This window comes from Neopelma chrysocephalum, unplaced genomic scaffold (genome assembly GCF_003984885.1).
Source record: "Neopelma chrysocephalum unplaced genomic scaffold, ASM398488v2 Primary Assembly neopelma1_116, whole genome shotgun sequence".
NCBI lineage: Eukaryota > Metazoa > Chordata > Aves > Passeriformes > Pipridae > Neopelma > Neopelma chrysocephalum.
The window spans coordinates 759,753-779,008 of record NW_020897778.1 but is presented as its reverse complement, the minus strand read 5'-3'; the positions used below and the strand labels follow the sequence as shown (position 1 = coordinate 779,008).

At 44.4% G+C, this 19,256-nt stretch overlaps 1 protein-coding gene across 4 annotated transcripts in view; it reads left to right on the top strand.

The window, feature by feature from the left end:
• The first annotated feature begins 94 nt into the window (after positions 1 to 94).
• The window catches only part of BCR (BCR, RhoGEF and GTPase activating protein), a 101,547-nt gene continuing 82,385 nt past the window's right edge, over positions 95 to 19,256 (top strand). For 2 of the 4 annotated variants that reach the window (XM_027696767.1, XM_027696768.1), the window contains exon 1: positions 2,701 to 4,827. In XM_027696767.1, the coding sequence (XP_027552568.1) occupies positions 3,318 to 4,827 (1,510 nt within the window). In that variant the 5' untranslated portion in view covers positions 2,701 to 3,317. Of the gene's footprint in view, positions 888 to 1,463; positions 1,659 to 2,700; positions 4,828 to 17,542; positions 17,567 to 19,256 lie in introns of those variants that run through there. The other 2 variants (XM_027696769.1, XM_027696770.1) reach the window with 2 other exon arrangements.

Genomic DNA, 19,256 nt, shown 5'->3' with positions numbered 1-19,256 from the left:
TTTCTTTTAATTTTTAATTGTGTTGTTTTGCCTTTTGAGTGATTATTTGACACTCAGGATATTATGATTTATAGTCACATAGGTCATGTGATTCAGACCTTTCTGAATCCTGGTGGGTCCCAGCTTGGATTTGCCTTGTGGTGTGACTGGAGTCCATTCTTCACAAATAAATCTGTCCCCTCTGTGCCTTTTCAGGTTTCCACCAACAGTTAGAGGTTGTTCTAATATAATGCCCTGGTGAGTGAATGCTCTGAACCCTGCTCTTTATCACCTCCTCTGAGCAGGAGAGTTAAAATGAAGTGTTTGGTGAGTTGTAGGAGAATTTGTATTTGGTATTGGAGAGGGTTGCTCAGCTTCCTGTGGTTTTGGCCAGAAGGTTGTTCTCATAGCGAGTAATTGCCATTCTCTGAATTTGAAGGAGAGTGCCTTTATTTCTGGGTTCATAGAATAATTTATACTGCATGGAACATCTCAAGACTTGCCAGCCTTGTCAAACTCTCCCAGAGTTCTGCTTTGTGTTTACAAAAATCCAATTGCTTAGTTTCAGCCACAGATTAATCAAATATCATATTTTAATTCTCATTTTAAAAGCTCAGCTTATGTCCTACGGTTATTTTCTTTTTACAGTTATTTTTTTCTTACAAAACCTCCTGTTCTTTCGCGTGGGATCGGGCTGAAGGACAGTTCCTAAGTGACAGCTCGAGAGCTTTTCCCTAAGCCAAGCGGCTCCTCTTCCCACAAGAGGGAGCTCGGCGGTCACTGCAGGATGAGATCCGTGCCGGCTCGGAAGGGCTGCGCGATCTCTCGCAGGCCAGCAGAGGGGATGTGCCGCGCTCTCTGTCCATAGTTTAGCCCCTCATGGCAGGATTCTCAGTCTCAAATCACAGGTATGTGTCTGCCACCATCGTCTTAATGAAATTTTGTATCCTATTAAAATGCTGAATGCATAAAGTGTCAGCAAAAATTCAGAGAGCCCTTCAATTCCCAGAGGAATTTCTGATGTTGTGGCACTTCAATAGGTAAAGAGGGTGTAGTTGTTTAACAGTATTACTCACTTAAAAGTTAAGTGTGCACATAGAAATCCCTCATCTGACTCATAGGAATTCTTACTCCCTCCAGAAAGGGCACCATTGAGGACCCAAATACAAAACAAACATAAAAAACCAGGATGGTGAGACCTCAGTAAAAACGCTGTATGAATTCAGAACACATCCGTAGGATGTAACATACCTGCCTTTGTTAGAACCGTGCCAGTGCAGGCTGAAGCTTCAGATTCCAGAAATACATTGCATGTCAGAATTTCATTGGTCCAAATGGCACTAAGCAAACAAATAATATCAATGGGGAAAAGGCAATTTATTTTATTTCTGTGATAGATTAAGATTTCTTGAAAGATTTATAGAGTTATTTATTGAACATATAGATTTTATTATGATTTAGATTATAATCTGTTTTCCATATAGGTCAGCCAAAGCCTGTTATGTGTTAAAAGCTGAGGAAACAAGTGCAGGAAAAGAGGTTAAAGCCAGGAAACAAAAACTGAAAGGGATGAACTATGCAAAACGGAATGATTAGCCATTTGTGATATGTCTGAAAATACCAAAAAATATTTTGTTTGGCATATAAAAATGCATGAAGAGAAAAACTTGGATTTTGAAACAGTACATATCTCAAAGGTAAGAGAGCTACTCCTGTGGAGTTGTGCTTTTCATTCTTATGAGATTCTGTTAGTTCTTGTTGGGGCTATATCCCACCCTCTTTTCTAACAACAAGTACCAGAAAAGATACACCTCACTGCAGATATGAAAGCAGCAGGTTTATGGAGCATATGAGATGTACATCTCTCACCTTTTCCTATTGTCCAAACAGGCAAGATGAAACTTCAGTTGTATTTGTTACCATTTTTTTTGAGGTTTAATTAACACGTGGAAGGGATGCAAGGCTTAAGCAAGATCATGTTCTGTGCTTTCAGAAGGAGTAGTACTTGGCAGCCAGACTTTTGTTTAAATCATTTGCCACCCTTCACCCAGAGCTGGGCATGGGACTCTGAGTTATTTGGGCTAGGATAATACACAGGACAAAAGTGAGACTAATGCAGAACAAAGCAGGTGTTATTGCTGGTATCATGGTTATTTTGCCCATCTCAGAAATCCAGCTTGTCATTTATTGGCAAGGAAGGTCGGCTTGAGGGAATGACAAGCCTGATACCAAGCAGCACTCACATGAGTGGGGGAAAACATGACCTTTGAAGGTGAGGTGCATCAGTGCCTGGGGGGAGAGCCTTGCTGCGAGCACAGAGACGTGGTGGTGTTTATACATAATATATGAGGGCATGGCTGTATGGACGAGAATGGATACCTCCCTATGCACTGTGTGCATTCCATGCTCCTGCCTAAGCTTAGGCACAGCCATGTCTCTATGGTGCGATGATGTCCAGGCCTGTGGCTGCAAGCGCGACGTCGCACATCCGCGCCTTTGTCTCCGGGGCAGCCGCGGGGAAGGGGCAGGGCCCCCCCCAGCCCCGCGGGGTCCCGCGGCACGGCCGGCCCGGCTGCCCCTTTAAGAGGCCCCAGCGCCGTGTCAGTGCCTGCGCCGGGTCCTTCCCTCTCCTCCCCTTCCGCAGCGCCGGGGCCGGGCCACGATGGGCCGCCGCGGGCAGCGGCTGCCGCGCCGCCGGGGGGGCTCCCGCGGGGCCGCGGGGCGCCCGGGCACGGCCGGGTAGCGCCGGAGCTCGGCCCGGACCCGCCGCCGCAGCGCCGCTCCGAGCCCGGCGTGTGCGCCCGGAGCACAGCACAATAGCCGGGAGGAGGAGACAGGGAAAGGGGCAGGGGGAAAGGAGGAGAGAGAAAGAGAAAGCACAACACGGGGGCTGGCGAGGCAGGACGGAGCGGAGGAGGACGGAGCGTGGCTGCGCCGAGGACCGTGCCCAGGACGGCGGCGGCAGGAGGTGGGTGGGGGGCGATATTTACCTTCCCGCCCCCGCCCCGAGCCTGCTCCTTTGTCCACCCACTTTGAAGTGCTCGGGGATCGCCGGGGTGGAAGCATTGTTGTTCGCCAGCAAGCGATCAGTCATGCCGGGGAGAGAGTAGCGAGGGGACGCGGGGCTGGGGCCGGCAAAGGCTGAAGGAGAGAGGATTGCGAGGGAGGATCGCCTCTCGCCTCCCAGTGCCCCTGCATGGACCGTGAAAGAGACGCGCTGAGTTGACCCCGCCGGAGCTGTTTCTGCTTCTACATGTGAGATCCGGTTGGTTTTTTCTGTCCACCTCTCTCTCTCTCCAGCCTCCTTCTCGTATTCTCCAGTTACTCCCGTATGCAAAATGGTGGACCCTGTGGGGTTTGTGGAGGCTTGGAAAGCACAATTTGCAGACTCTGAGCCTCCTAAAATGGAGCTGAAATCTGTGGGAGATATTGAACAGGAGCTGGAGATGTGCAAAGCATCTATCCGGAGACTGGAGATGGAGGTGAACAAGGAGAGGTTCCGCATGATTTACCTGCAGACTCTTCTGGCAAAGGAGAAAAAAAGCTATGATAGACAGAGATGGGGTTTTAAACGTGTTTCTCAGTTGCCTGAAGGGGGTGCAGAGCAGCAGATCCAGGACCTGCAACATCACCAGTCTGCTGACCAAGAGGAATATGAAAAAAGCAAGTCACACCACGGGGAGGAAAAGTTCAAACCCAGGATCCCCTCTCTGCGGAAGCTGTCTACCCAGAGTGATGGGTCAGACCTGTCCCCTTTGGACAGCCCCCATCACGGAGAAGGAGAGCAGGACAGGTCCAAGTACTACGGGGAGGAGAAACTGAAGAGAGTTGTAGAAGATATGGAGAATCGCTGTGATACAGATGGCTCTCCTTCAAAACACAGATCGGCTTCCACTCGTAGGCTGGTGGGATCTGCTGAGAAGGAGGGATCATTTGAACCTAAGGAGAGAGGGAACAGCACCAGTGTGGCAGCCCTGAGGTCCAATTTTGAGAGAATGAAAAAGGTGAACTCGCATTCTTCTGGAGATAACAAGGATGTTGTTGAAAAGCCCTTTTATGTGAACATGGAGTATCATCATGAGAAGGGTCTAGTAAAGGTCAACGACAAAGACGTTTCTGATAAAATAAGCTCCCTTGGCAGCCAAGCCATGCAAATGGAACGCAAAAAGTCTTTGCACTCCCTCCCTTCTAACATGGTACCCAGCTTCAGCGAGTTCCAGAGGCCTGCGTACAGGGGAAGGTCCTCGGAGAGCAGCTTTGGCTACGATGGAGAATACGAGGATGCTGAACTGAACCCCAAGTTTCTCAAAGATAACCTGATTAATGCCAATGGCAGCAACCGCTCACCTTGGCAGCCCATGGACTTCCAGCCGTATCAAAGTATCTACGTTGGTGGAATGATGGGGGAAGGAGAAGGAAAAGGACCTATTCTGCGAAATCAGGGCACAACTGACCAGGAAAAACATCTCACGTGGCCCAGGAGATCTTATTCCCCCAGGAGTTTTGAAGACATTGGAGGAGGATATACCCCTGACTGTAGCTCTAATGAGAACCTTACTTCCAGTGAGGAAGACTTCTCCTCAGGACAGTCCAGCCATGTCTCCCCCAGCCCCACCACTTACCGCATGTACCGGGATAAAAGCCGTTCTCCCTCCCAGAACTCTCAGCAGTCCTTTGACAGCAGCAGTCCCCCAACCCCCCAGTCTCAAAAACGGCACAGGCAGCAGCAGGTCATTGTGTCTGAGGCTACTATTGTGGGTGTACGAAAAACAGGACAGATCTGGCCAAGTGACGGAGATTTGCCCTCTGGGAGATGTCACCAGGACAGCTGTTTCCATGGGGATACAGGTGTGTATCAGTGTTTTGTTGAATCTTTTAAATGTATAGAGCAGGGAATGGCATTGTGGAAAAGAATGGGATACCCTGGGTGAATTGCTGTGAGCAGGCAACTGTTTCATGTGAGAAATCTGTGTTTATTTTGTAGTTCTGCTGTTTCAGGAAGGTCCAACAGAAGTAAATCTCAGGCTGCATTTTGGGAAGTCAGCCTGGATTCCCAGAAGGGTCAATTCAGGCCTCTCTGGAGAGAATCAGTGGAGTCCCATGTTAATGAGTTCTTAAAGTTTCAGTGTGAACACTGAGGTGAAAGGGGGCCAGAACTTTAGAAGGTATTCACCAGCTGTGGTAAATTCACCACCAGATCATTCCCTCCCTCGTATTTGTGCACTAAGGAGTAGTTAAACTCTACCTCAGAGGTGGTAGTGTGCCAACATGCTACAACCCGAGGGTTTTGCTGGAGCTTTCCCGATAATGATGCTGCTCCCACAATCTTGTTTTTTCCTGTCTGTATTAATTGGAGTGCTCGTTTCTCGTTCTGTCTTGTGTTAGCCTTCAGTTAGAGCTGATTGGAGGTGATGATTGTGCAACCGTGTTCTTGAAGCTTTCTGCTATCACTGAGTGAGGGAAGAACTTGGAATATTAGGAGGCCCTGAGGGAAAGATGTTAATTTCAGCAGAATCACAATTTTTGTTTGGAGAAGAATGGGCAATGTTTGAACCCATTCCTATGTAAGCTATTCAGGCATGCAGGTGTGTCTGTGGAATCACAGTGAATTTATAGTTGGTAGAAGAGGCATACAAGGAACTATGTTAATTCAGATAGATTTATTGAATGTATGTGGACATCTGAATCTATTTAGCAAGGCAAGGCACAAAATGTAAGTAGCATCTTGTGCTAACACCAATAGTCATTTATGCAGTAAATGAAAATCAAATCCAGGAATTAAAGAAAATAAGAATGTTTGTTTTGACAGACTTCTGTAATTCTAAATCTGTTTTTTTTTCTTTGTCTTTTTGAATCTCTCATGTTATTTGTCAATGGGACCAAATTCCTGAAGTAGTAGGTGAATTGAGAGGCCTGTCAAATGTTGTCACTTTTTCAGGTTGTGTGAGTTTGCTGTACTAGTTCTCAGAAAAGTAACTTTGCTGGAAGGAGATGCCTCGTTCTACTCTCCCTGCCAGTTGTTTTTGCCAGCAGTACTTTTGGGAGCAACAACAGAGGGAGAACTCTTCCCTGCCCCACCACCATCCTCATATCCCGTTGTGTTATCGGAAGGCTGGATGGTTGTGGTGGATGTTCAGTGTACGTGGAAGCTCTGCAGCCTGTCCTCACATCCTTCCTTACCAGATTGGATGTACATCCCTGTTTTCTCTCTGCATTCTTGCTGGTTTTGCTGCCTGTTTGTATCTGAGGGGTAGCACTTGCAGTGCAGGGGAGAGGCTGAGTCTTGTGCTCCTTTGAACTGAGCTGCAGCCATCTGTCTCTGCTCTTGTTTACTGATGCTCTTTAGATGACTGGGAAGCCTCCTGGCAGTTTCAGTTTTTGCAGAAGGAAACAAAGGGGCAAAAAATAACAAGGGTTGATAAAGCTTGAGGATAAATTCAGCTTTGAGAAAGGCAATAGATTATTTTAAATAATTTAGTTGGGATGCAGTGATAAAAAAAAAAGGGCTGCTGAAAAGTCGAAACACTTACAATTCCTGATTGTGCTGGAAAGCTTTGGGTCTTGTTCCTGAGGATGACCACACATTGCAGGCAAGGACAGAATGTAACTGATCCACCTTCTGCTTTCCTCAGCAAAGGGGGTGACATGGCAAGCTTAGCAGGAACTTTCACCAGATGGCTAATCACTGCTGTCTTGCACATTAGCGGGTGGCAACTTTTTACTTAACCAAAAAGGCTTATGCCTTCGGGAGGACTGTGTTTCTGATTAATTCCTACTGAGCATCATTTTATATGAATTTTATTTCTTTCCTGATTAGGAAGAATTTTGATCTGAAACCAACTGGCAGAACCTCTCTTTCATAAAACAAACAAAAGGCATGAGAGTCCCGTGTGTGATTGGCTGGCTGGCTCCCATTCCCAACTACCATGCTCTGATGAGGATTGTTCTCCATCACCACATGACACAGAAGCAGTTCACAAATCCAGACAGCTTTTCCCACACCTGTGGTTCAGTCACTGGTTCTGCCAGGCTTCCCTGAAGTTCTGCTTGAACAAAGAGTGCAAGTTTGAGTAACAGGTTCTGGCCAGCCTTAATGTTGATTAGCATCAAGTGGGGTTTGTTCAATAGTGTTTGACTTCTCTGTGCATTCAGATTTCTGTGTGCTTCCTGGCTTTGCCTTTGATGGCTCTTCCCATAATAATGCTGAATGTGCTGTGGGCAGGTGCAATGTGACATTTCTGTCTGGATCTGCCACCCCAGTGCACCTTCAGCTTGGCCAGCAGACATGTGCTATTCTGTCCAAATTATTTCATGAGTTCACAGACCAGTGATGTTTTCCTTTTGTATTACAAAAAAAGGACCTAACTCTCAAGTGAATGAGGTCCAAGCCAAGATTTGAATCTGGATTCTTGGAGATGGGTTATCAAAAACTTTACATCAGACTAAGGTAGTAGGCTTTTAGTTTTTTCCAAGGAGCAGAATCAGAGCTTCAGGGTTGAGATTTGGTAATAGCTGTACTTTCTATTAAATGTACTTAATAGAGCCTGGGCAGAGATATTTATATTAGGATTAATTATGTATCACTAATTTCCTGTAGTGGGAATAGAAAAAAAATCACATCTTAACTTTGCATTAAGCTTGAATATCTTTATTATGGTTGTGAAGGAAGAACAAAATTTTTAAAATTCAGCTTACTGTTAAACATTAGTTGCAGACAGACACAAGAAGAGCCTCTTTTGCATTTGTGCTTATAGTCAAGGGGAAGTCTGCACAGTGCTGTTATGGAGCGTTGGGGCCTCACAATGGCCTTGGCTGGGTCAGTTTTTAACTAGTGGCAGTTTGCTAATGAAGGAGCACACTGGAGTTGTTGCTTGGCTTTGTAGCTTGCTTCATACAATCAGTGCATGCTGTCTCAGCTCTGTGTGTGAAATGATTTTATCTCATAACAACATGGAAACTATCTGGACTCCACATAAATAATATTTACCTGCCCAGCTGCTTCCCTCAAGGTGCCCCCGTAGTGACTTCTGTTCACGTGAGGAGACTTGATGGTGCTCTGAGTGTCCTGCCAGGCTCTTTCTCTAGACAGCCACCAACAACTACAGTGCTCAGTGCAAGGTCAGTTTGGGATATGTGTCATTTAATTCCATTGGGAGTGAAGTTTTACTTATTTTAGCTGCTACTAAGCGTGGGAGTGCTGAATGTCCCTTTCTGGAGAGCATGGAACATTCTTTATATTTTTAGTGAGTTTAATGTAGACAGAGAAAAGAGTGGTGAAATTTATGCATGTGAACTTCAAAACTCAAAATTCCTGTTATCTCAGCTGAGCAGAATGCCATTTTAAAGCTTCTACTTACCTAGAGCTGTAGGTTCTTCAGTTTTTGTGTGCCTTAAATGCCTGACCAGATAGGCAAGCATCTGCATTTCCTGCTGTTAAACTAAACCTTGACACTACTTATTAGCAAAGCCTCAAGAAAGCATGCAGTGTTTCATCATGGAAGGGCCTTGTTCTGTACCAGTTTCTTCAAGGGTCTGTTCCTGAGTTACTTGAATCTTCTGAGGTCTTGGACGAGTTCCTTCATTCTGCACTTCTTCAACTCACTACTGTATTCTGTGGATTTTAGTTTAAAGATGTAGTTTGAAAAGTTCTTTCCAGTGTTTCAGTGGTACAAAGACTCCTGAGGCAACATGGCAGTCCTGTTTAGAAGCACAACTTTCCTTTGAGCAGCTGAGGCAGACTTCACTCTGTAGTGATTCTTCCTTCTGAGGGGCTGAAATGTGGGAACTTCCATAATGTGCAGATTGCTTGTTAATTTTAGGGGCTGCTGGCCACAGGTCCTGCTTTCCATCTGTGACTTACATTGGATCAATAATGAGGTTTAGATATTCTCTGAAATTTGTTTAGTTCATTTTGCTCTTACTTGCTGTACAAGTTTTAATCCTTTGCTGTGATGATCTGTGGATTTCCTAGGAGCACTGATGCCAAGATGCTGTTTAAATGCAACCCCCCACCCTGCCTTGCTTTTCAGCGATTTAGTGGCTTTTGAGATTTTTGAGATTATCAAGATGCCTGTGCTACCACTCCCTGCTTCTTAGTCAGGGAGAGTGAAGAGCTCCCTCTCTTTCTCTGACAGATTTCTCTTTCCCTCCAGCTGAGTTTAATGGAATCTGTGGAGCTTCTGCTTTATGTTCCCAGTGATTATAGTGGACTCTGAAGTCCTGTTGGTTTTGTTCTTTCTTCCACAACAGTTGCTAATGTTGTGGCCTACCATAGGTAATGGTGTGCAGGTAGATTTTATTTTAACTTTTCTTAGGTTCACTCCGGATCATGGAGTTTTTCCTCCCCAGTGTTCAGGTTCTCCTGCAATCACAAAGCACCTGCCTTTGAAATGAGAGTGTAAACCAGCCCAGATAGCTGTTTTCTGGTACTGGGAAGCCCTGGGGAGTGCTGGTGTCACCTCATGTGTCTGTGTGAAGCTCATTGTCGTGATCTGTGACACAGAGGTTGAAGTGAGACTGACTTTGCTATGGAGTGAGCAAACAGAGAGCTATGAATTCTGCAAGTAATGGATCAGGTAGAAAGCTGCTTATCCCTGCCTAGGTACCAACAGAGGGACCAACAATGGTCTCTCTGGCAGCAGAGCTGAGCTCACTGTGCAGCTGCCATTGCTGTGGGAGAGCCTGGGCCCATTGCAGGCAACCTGTGGCTGGGCAGGTGAAAGACATTATTAGCGCAAGCCTAAAGTTTGGGAGTGTTGCAGGAGCTCAAGTAGGACCAAGCTGCAGCAGAGCCCCAGGGATACCCCTGGTGTGATGAGCACAGACTAGAATGCTGTGCTGGCTGCCCAGACCATTGGAACTGGTGATTTCCCAGAGCCAGGGGCCAGAGCCCTAAAGCTTAGCAGTGAGCACCACACAAGATGATGACAAAGAAAGCTAGGAGCTTGCTAATTTGTGGAACTAATTGCTCTACCATCTTTCCTAAGTGCTTCCATTTGTCTAATATCTCTGGTTTGGATATTTGGATAAAATGCTAAGTACTATGTTCAGTCACTTCTTCATTGACAGCTTGCTTTTCACTGACACCACAAAGTTTCACTGAGGCCTGAGCAAAAGTAATAAAAAGAGTTGAGTGGAATGGCAAGTAGATATTTTGAATAACAGATCTGGGACGGAGGAAAACCAAGGTTTCATTAGAAAATTTGCTAAACCTTCAAGTGTAGAAATGCTTATTTGAATACTGGGCAGCACACTACAGCTAATGATACCGACTCTTAGAAGAAGTGTTGGGGGTGGGGAGTGTGATTTGTAATCCAAATTTGGCATTGCAGGCGGTCTAAAAGATGGGCCAGCAAAGGAGACAGAAGCCTATGGAGGTTTGGATCCCAGTAATAGCCTGGAAACAGTTCTTCTTCCAGTTCTAGCATGTTGAGCAGTTTGCTCTCTAATGCCCTCCCTCTCTCCCCAACCTCTTGGGGTAAACAGTTATCATGCAGAGGCAAGGGGGACCTGTATTTCAGCTTCAAGGAATTTTGGAGGTCAATCCATAAAGGGTAATGAGGTGAGACTTGGCAAGCTGTTTGAGAATTGCTCCATTTCAATTACCACAGGGAAGCATATTGCTGTTCATGGAAATCAGTGTTGACTGGAGGCACAGCTTATCTGGAGCTTGCTTTCCCCCAGAGAAACCAAGACCAGCACTTTGGGGTTTTTTGACTGTCTCCTCTTTGATTTGTTCTGCCCAGTCAGATAAGCTTGCAAAGAATAATAAGGGCCTGATCCTGTTCTTTCCCTGGTGAAATGTCATTGACTTTAGTAATCTTTTGCTGGCACACGTAGGAAAATAAATGGTGTTCTGGTGCAGGGTCAGTGGCAGATATATAAAGAGTAGACTGCAAGGGACAAGAAAAATGCTGGCATGGATCAGCTTGGGTGAACTGCATGTGAATGAAGTACCTCCAAAACAACAATTTGAGTGTCTTGGGTTACAAAGCAGGTTTTGGCCAGCTCACTGATGACAAAGTGGATTGCTTTCCTGATCATATCTTTAAATTACATGTGATGTGAAAGTAACCATAAACTATAAGTAAAAACGTTGGTCTGTCTTACTGCTGAGACAGTTTTACAAATGCATAACTTCTCTAAACTTTTTCAAATTGTACTGTATGTGTTTTAAACAGTAAAATTGTCCTGTGTAGGACAACGTGGTGTATTTGTGTCACAAAATCTGCTTGCAGTTTGCAAATCTTCCTGTTACTAAAACAACAAAGCGTCTCCCTTTTGTCTGCTTCCCAACTGCCAAAATGGGATCTCTTAGACCCTTTCTTAACCAGGTTATGGCTGATGCAGTAATGAGATTATTGCAAATGTAATTGGAATCTCTGCTTTAGAGAAAGCTCTGCCCAAACATGGCAGCTGGAGCCGAGTGAGTTGCTCCTGGCTACATGAACACACGAGGAGTATGTCTGTGAGAATCCACAATGATTGTGCCCTGTCGGAAGAGGGAATTAGTAAAGTTCAGTGTGTTGGTTTACACAACTGAACTGTGCCTGTTGGTATTACAGGCCCTTTGCATAGTTGTTATCTTCTGTTATTTTGTTATTTGCAGTCATTTCACCAATCTATGTTACTTCTGGATGGGTTTTTATTAATTTTATAACTTTATTTTGTGGATGTTAAGGATTCTTTTCTACTAGAATAAATCCACCACAATTTTCCTTCTTTTAAAAATAATTTATTAAAAAAACCCCCAAACACCCCATCCTCTTTTGGAGATTCTGCACAGGTTTTGAAGTATCCAAAAGCCCCAAATTAATTGCAGATTGGTCTGTGATCACAGCACAGCAGCAACTGTAGCAGGCTGCTGTGGCTCACACAGTATTATCTCAAATCTAAGCAGTCAGCTTTCACAGGAGTTACTCAATAGTGAGCAGCTCGTGTGTTTGGACTCCTGGATGTGTGGGGAAGTGACTGTGCAGCCTTGGCTCCCTACGTGTGTTTACTTCTTAAGAACTTTAGAGTATCCTCGGCTCAACACTGAAATGCAGCTCCTTCTCTGATGGGATATGTGCCAGCTATTATGTTATCAGCAATTACACACTCCCTTGGCTGCAAAGCTGGGGAAGGAGTGCCCATTTTGAACCCTCGGTATGGGTGAGGCTGGAGCAGACTCTGGGTGTTAGGACAGCTTTAAAAGAACCCAACACAAAAAGCCACAAAAAACCAACAAAACCCTCAGTTGTCTACAGTCACATCCGTGTGTTCTTTTAAAATGGGCCAGCAGCTTCCTAGAATAATCTGTTCTCAAGAAAAATACCTCATTCCCTGGAGCATCAGGCTTCAAATGTGTCTGAGCTGCTAAAAAGTAAATGTGATTGGTCTGTTGTCACTAGGGAGGTGTCACACACAGACACAGCAGGGATTTGCTGCAGCTCCATCGCACGCTATGACTTTGCCCAGGAAGACAGTAAAGGCCTGGCTGGGCTCAGGGCTTCCCAAAAGAGATTAGATTATGGTGCTTAGGATGAGCCAAGGCACAGAAAGCATGTTTCTGTGGCTGTGAGCATCCAGCTGCCTCAGTTCACAGCTCACTGCCTCATCTCATTTCTGCTTCCTGCTAACCCAGATCTGCTCCGGAAATTTTTGCATGGTGGTCTGAAGTGACATTACCACACGAAGCTTCAGAAAATAATATGCTGAGGAAGTGAGTTGATCACTGTTGGAGGAGTTGTGTGTGTTTTGTCCTTGCCCTTCACCTCTTCTGCAGACTCCCTTTGTTTGAATCCTTTGAGGTTGAATGAGTGTGGGAGTTCCCTTCCCCTGGGTAGGACACTTTTGCTTTACATTCCCCTGAGGTGGTCATTGAACCTCTCAGTCTGACAGGGAAGAAATCACTGACATCACTCTAAGAAAACATAATAATGCCTCAGTCTGACAACTGTCTTTGAGGAAATTGTGGCATTTGGATGAATATATTTGTCCTTGCCAGCTGTACTAATTACTGACTTGAATTTGTGGATTAGCCAGCGGAGAACATCCAGTTGTAACTTCTATTGCAGTTCTTCTGTCTAAGTCTAATTGTGGTGGATACCAAGCCCAGTGCTTTGCTGGGACTAAAGGTGTCTTGTGTAGGTGATGGCATCCTGCACCACATCAGTGCCTGCAGTGAGGAGCAGCACATCTTACACTCTGGTCCTTGTATTACTTTTCTTGTTTTCCTTTAATAGAAGGCTGATGAGTGGAATCTGAATTGCAACAGTTCAGTTTTTTCTGGCAAAAGGGCCAAGAGGTCCTCATGCTCTTTTCTGATGAAAGGGATCAAGAAAATTCCATGTTTTCCCTTTGGTGTTTCAGTTGGAGTATTGAGCTACAGGCCTGACTGCCTTCTTGAATTGATCCGTACTGAATGACAGGGAGGAGACGGTGATTGCAATTTTGAGGTTGTTTACATGGTCTGGTGCTCTTGCCATTCAGATGAGGGCTGGGTTCTGCTTCATGTGAGAGCAGAAGCTCTCTCACATCTTATGAATTTATATGAGGGTATCCTGAAGACCATTATTTTCCACTCCCCTGCATTCTTAAGTGATGTTTGAACACATAACCCAGAGAATGCAGATCTGTCACTGCAGCCATTTAGGCTTTGGGGAGGCACTTCCTCTGTTTGACTTGCAGAATTTCTTGAAGGTTCTCCTAAGCACAACTGAGCACTTTCACAAAATCATAAGCCTTTCCTTTTGCAGTTGTTGACAAACCACGCTGCTTTGTATAGAAATATTTATATAGGGTTTATACATCACTTTGACCCTTCCTAATCCACATTGATCCATCACAGCAACTTCTGTATGCACAGAGTGAAATAACTTCATTAGTAAAGTGATGGTCAAAGGAAGGGGGTATTAAGGTGGGAGATGTGTATCCTATCCCAGGAAGATGTAGGAGACAGAAAATCCTGTTGCAGCCTCCATTTCAGAGTGAGGGGCACATCCTGGCAACTCATCTCAGCAGAGTTTTAGTAGATGGTTGAGAGTATCATGCTTTGTTTTGGGCACTGTCACCTTGAGAGCTCTGTGGCAATTGATTTTATCTTTATGGTCCTGCTGGTGTTCAGTGTCTCTCACCACTGAAAACTTCTGAGTTGGACTGAAAAGGTCCACCAGGGAGGTGAATGGTGAGATAATGCTGACCCCAGCAGAGGAGACAATCTGGCACTGCTGAGGTTAATAAAGAACTAACTGTGCCTGGAAGAAGCAGGTGCCCTCAGCTGTGCTGTGGAGGACAGGCAGGTGTTGGTGCATCAAATTCAGCTTCCAGGGGAGCCCCTTGAGTACAGCCAGGGGACTGGGGCACTGAAGGGACACCTCCAGTACAGTTCACCTGGTAAGATGCTAAGAATATGAATTCCTACCATGCAGTAACAGAGCTGAAGCTGAAGTCAACTTTCTATAACCAGAGTGTTTCTCTATTACTAAAAGTGGCAGTGTTCTCATCAGGAAAAAATATTATCAGGAAAAGAGGTGTATATTTGGAATAACTAGCAAGAAGAAACAAGAGAGTTTAGTGAATTTTTTTTTTTGCTTGGATTATTGTTTTTATTATATTTAGCAGTTGAACACACCAGTGGCTACTCTTGAGAGCTCTAACAGTACCTTGGGAAAGAGTTGGTCCAGGTCTTGCCAATGCCAGGGGATTTCTAGTGACTGTTTCACTGTGACTGAAGCTCCCCAGCACTAGTTGTTTGTTTCTATATAACTACCTGAACCAGCTTTTCTCAAGATATCTTGATTTTGAAGTGTAGGCTTGATCTCTGACTTCAAAAGAGCTGATGGGGTTTTCACAGGCCAAGGTTATAAATGTTTTAAAACTGACCTGCATGTAGCTTATGCTGTTGGGTTTATACTGCTGTAGCTGAGAGCTGGCTCTGGGCTATGCGGGGCAGGCAGTTCAAAAACAGAATTCTGGTTTTAAGTGTCTCCTTTCTCTTGGAGAACTGTGTTAGCTGTCCATATGCATCTGCCATGCCTCCTGGATGGGAGTTGTGGAAACACTAATGCAGTTTGGAAAGCATTTTTACCTTCTTTAATAATTCTTTTAGTGCTGCACTGCACGTGCCGTCTTAAAGGGGGAAATGGCAAGACAATGTGATCAAGTGGGGTTTACATCAAAGTACTGAAAAGTATGTTCTTTCCAATTTGCTCAGCCCTCTGAGACAGGACTCTCTCAAAATGGATTTTGGTTAGGTAGGGGTTTTTTGATGTGCATGGAGAGAAAAACATCTGTTATGTTTACAGAGTATCTGAGACTACAGCAGAAGGTGCCATCCTTGAGTTGATGGTGTGTAACCAGCTGAAGTCGTGTCACACGAGGGGACCTTTGTTCCAATGTGACTGACCTGTCGTGTGTGTTCAGCAAACGTGTCCTAGCCCTGACCTTGACTACTCCCAGTTTGTTCAGGCTTGAGCACTGACCTATACATAATTTGTTGTGGTCTCACCGTCTGTTCAAACTAAAATACAGCCAAGCTCTGCTTTGTTTTGGGCTTGATATGTAAATGTAATATTTATACTGCAGATAAAGGGTTACACATCTTCCTCCAGTTAGTGCCTGCCCTCCATCCCAGTGCTTGTGTGAAATCTCAGTATTTCCACTTAAAGCAAGGAAGGAGACTTGATTATCTGTTATGTAAATGTGTTCTGAATATATATGTGCACAAGAAAAATCTGAAGAGGAAGTATTTTTAACTCAAGTCTTTTATTCTCTATGTAGGTGTTTCAGACTGGTTTCAATGTATGCACTGATGCAAAGGTACAAGCAACCTTAGAAAGTTCTACCTAAACTTTGTTACAAACTTTTCCTTTTAAGCAGATCAACAACTGGTTAAGGAAACATTCTGATGCTAAAACTGGTTTTCCCATTAATAGACACTTGCCATGTAGGGCTGAGCACATTGCAAACAGTCCTGTTTAATAGTGCTTAATAGCTGGTTGCTTTGTGGTTGTGTTTTTTTCTTTGTAAGGAAGCGAGTCATTTGCAAGTTTTTTTCCAAACATATGTGAAGGATGAAAAGTGAACTTTAAAAGAAAAACAGCCTTAGGTTTATAACAAGCTTTTATCTCAACATGGTGATTTGCATAAATAAATTTCCAAGTGTTTTAATGAGGAAGTTTGCAGCTCAGTCTTTTGAGATGCTGAAGCTCAGGGTTTTAGTTGAATTTTGGTGAGCTCTAGTGTCCTGGAATTGAATTTGGTGCATTTTTCCTGGATCATGCTTCTTTTAGTTAGTAAATTGATTAAATTCCTCCATAGGTATGTGCTCAGAAATTAGTTTATATCCATATATAACTTTTAAAAGAAAATACCCTAAAAAAGGAGAAACCGAAACACAACGAAAACCCTCAGTTGTGTTGCTGGAGGACTTGCCCTTACACTGATTTCTACAATTCATATACTTGCTTCCACTATTTCTTTCTTTGTTCTTCATTCTGGGTTCATATTAACTCATTGAGTTTCCCCTCTCAGTAATTCAGTTCAGAACCTGGGTTGCATTTGCCTGCCTGTGGCTTGATTGGTTCTGCTTACGTGTTTCTGCTCTTTCCTCTTTTTGCTGGTTTTTTTTTTTTATTTGCTTAAAATTCGAAGCAAGCGCTGCCTGGGCTTACAACGCGTATTTGTATATGTCTCCCAGTATTTTCATATTATACCCCTTGAGGCTAAGTCTTGATTTAAGTTGTCTCTGGTGATAAAGCCTCATGCTGTGGCACGCTGCCCTGTCAGTCCTGCCAGCAACTGTTCCTTTGTAGGGTCATGCAGAGAACTGGATCAGGGAATTTATCTGTGGCGTTTTTGGGGGTTTGTTTGGTTTTTTCCAAGCCAAAAATCACTCAAACAAAAATCACAAAACTCCCCCAACCAAAGCACAAACCCCCTCTAGGCATGGATCCCATCCATCCTCCTTGCAAATGTTTGTGTTGGAGCAGCAGCCGATTGGGTGTGTTTGAGGGGAGAGAGAATAGTGCCACAAAAGACAATGTTCCCTTAAACCCCCAGTCCACGGGGACTCTGAGGCTGTGAATTCAAATAACAATGGAATGTTAATGCTGAGAAGTCATGTTTAACTTTAGCAATCTCACTTATGATTATCCAGCTGCTTTGGGATCTCAGAAAGGGGTTTGGGTTGTCCTTTGAGCAGAGTACCTCGTCCCTTGGCAGATGCTTTGTTTCTGCTGTTGCAGGTGGGGGATGGGAAAAGGCAGCCTAAGGCCTTGCAGATATTCGAAATTGTTTTGTAGAATTAATGTAAGTGGAACACCAGGACTGGAAATGGGAAAAAGATACATTTACAGTCAGTATTTGTGAGACAGACCAGATGACATCCTAGCCTGTGTGACTGACTGCCCTTCCAGTTGCCTATGTAAGTATTTTGTGTGTTTAATTACTACATCAGCAAATAAAATGACTGTTTATGACCAGGAGAAAATGGAAAAGAAGATACAATTATTCCTTTTTACTAAAACTTAAAAGGGTGTCCAGCTTCTGCCAAAAGGTTGATTAGGTCATAAATCATCTGGAAGGAGAGCAGTGTGGATGTCAGGTGAGCACAGCTTTTAAAGGTGAGTGGATTGCCTTCAGTAGCTTGCATTTGGTTTCTGAGAGTGTGTGTTTGTGTGAATGCTCATGGGCTAAGATTTCATGTAATTTTTTATGATGTAATTACTGTAATGAGACATCTGCAATATCACATCTCATAACTACAGAGTATGTCAGTATTTTCCTTTGATGAGTGTTTTTGGGAAAGGGGAGTTTGAGAGGTTATTGCCAGGCCTTTTTAGACTTGTTTGCTTTGAAATATAAAATTTCATGTCCTGGCCTAATAGTGGAACTAAGATTTATGTCAGATAGGGTGTGATTTGCTTAAAAAACTCAGTGTTGAACAAGGAGAGGGCAAGGGTCATCAGCAGAAAATACACATAGCTTACAGCATTGAAACATCTTTCCAGTTTCTCTGTTCAGTTTTTATTTAGGATGCTTGCTTGACTCCCAGATAAGACTTCTATTTTTACCTGTGACTGCTGGCTCTGCACTTAACCCTGCTGAATTCCTGCCTGTGTAGCAGCCAGGTGCTACATTTCTGCCTTCCAGCTTCCTTTACTTTTTCTGTTCCTGTTCAGTCCACAAACATGGAAAAAAATGCCCCACCCTGCTGACTCATTGAGTCCAGAGCACTCCCTATATTCCTGAAATAGGATTACTATCTGAGGCAGTTTGAGCAATTCAGCAGAGATGGGTCTGGTTCTCTTCTGCAGAACCTTTTAAAATAGCTGGTTTCTTCTCAGTCCCATAAATCCTGGCTTTGTGCTCTGCCCCAGCTCCAAGGTGATTTCTGGGCTCCTATTCCTTTAAAGGGCTTTTGCTACACATAGGACTGTTGTAGAAATCAACTAATATGTAGAATAATCCTTTTAACAGGTTTATTCTGATACTCTGTTGGGTATTTAAGTGGATTTAACTGCATCGTTTAACACGTCCTTGAAGATGGCTCCAAACGGACCCTGCTGCTGTCAGGCTCTGTCCTATCTCCCTCTGCATTCCCGGTGTGCCTGGGAGATGTCAGGCAGTGCCCGAGGCACTGGGGAGGGGTTGCTATTTGTAGGGAAAGGCTAAGAGTAGCAAACCACTTAGGCTGTTTAACATTGTGCTGTCTGCAACTCAGTCTCTCAGATAATACTGAGAAAGTCTGGTTGCCCTGCAAGGCCTCAGAACCCTGTTACAAGGGTGAACTCATGTTCTTTTCCCTGTTCTTCTCCACCTTGCCCAGTGTGCAGTTGTCCAGTGGCTCACCCCTGGGTCAGCTGTGCTACTGTATGTGTCCCTTTAGCTTGCTTTGCTTTGGGATCAAAGGACTGTGTGAAGGCAAATGTCAGTTATTAATTCTTGGTTTCAAAAATACCCAGAGTGACACACTTCTTCTCTCTGGTTGAAGTAAACAGCAGTCTGCCTTTCTGTCAGCAATGCTGAGCAGCCCTGGTGTAATGTCTCGGGTTTTGAGTTCCTGCAAACAAGTGCATCCTGCAAAGGGCCACGTTTGGCAGTGAAATAGTCAGCAAAATGCCTGGAAAAGAACATTACAACCTTGAGCACAGCCCTTTGGAATGTAGCAGGTTCCTGATAAGGCAAAAATTGGGCGGGTGGATGTTTTTCAGAGTAGCAGGCCTGGAGAAAGGAGGATTAGTGTTTAAGATGCTGGGAGTCCTGTCTTGAAAAAAATCTTGGGTTTCGTTTTA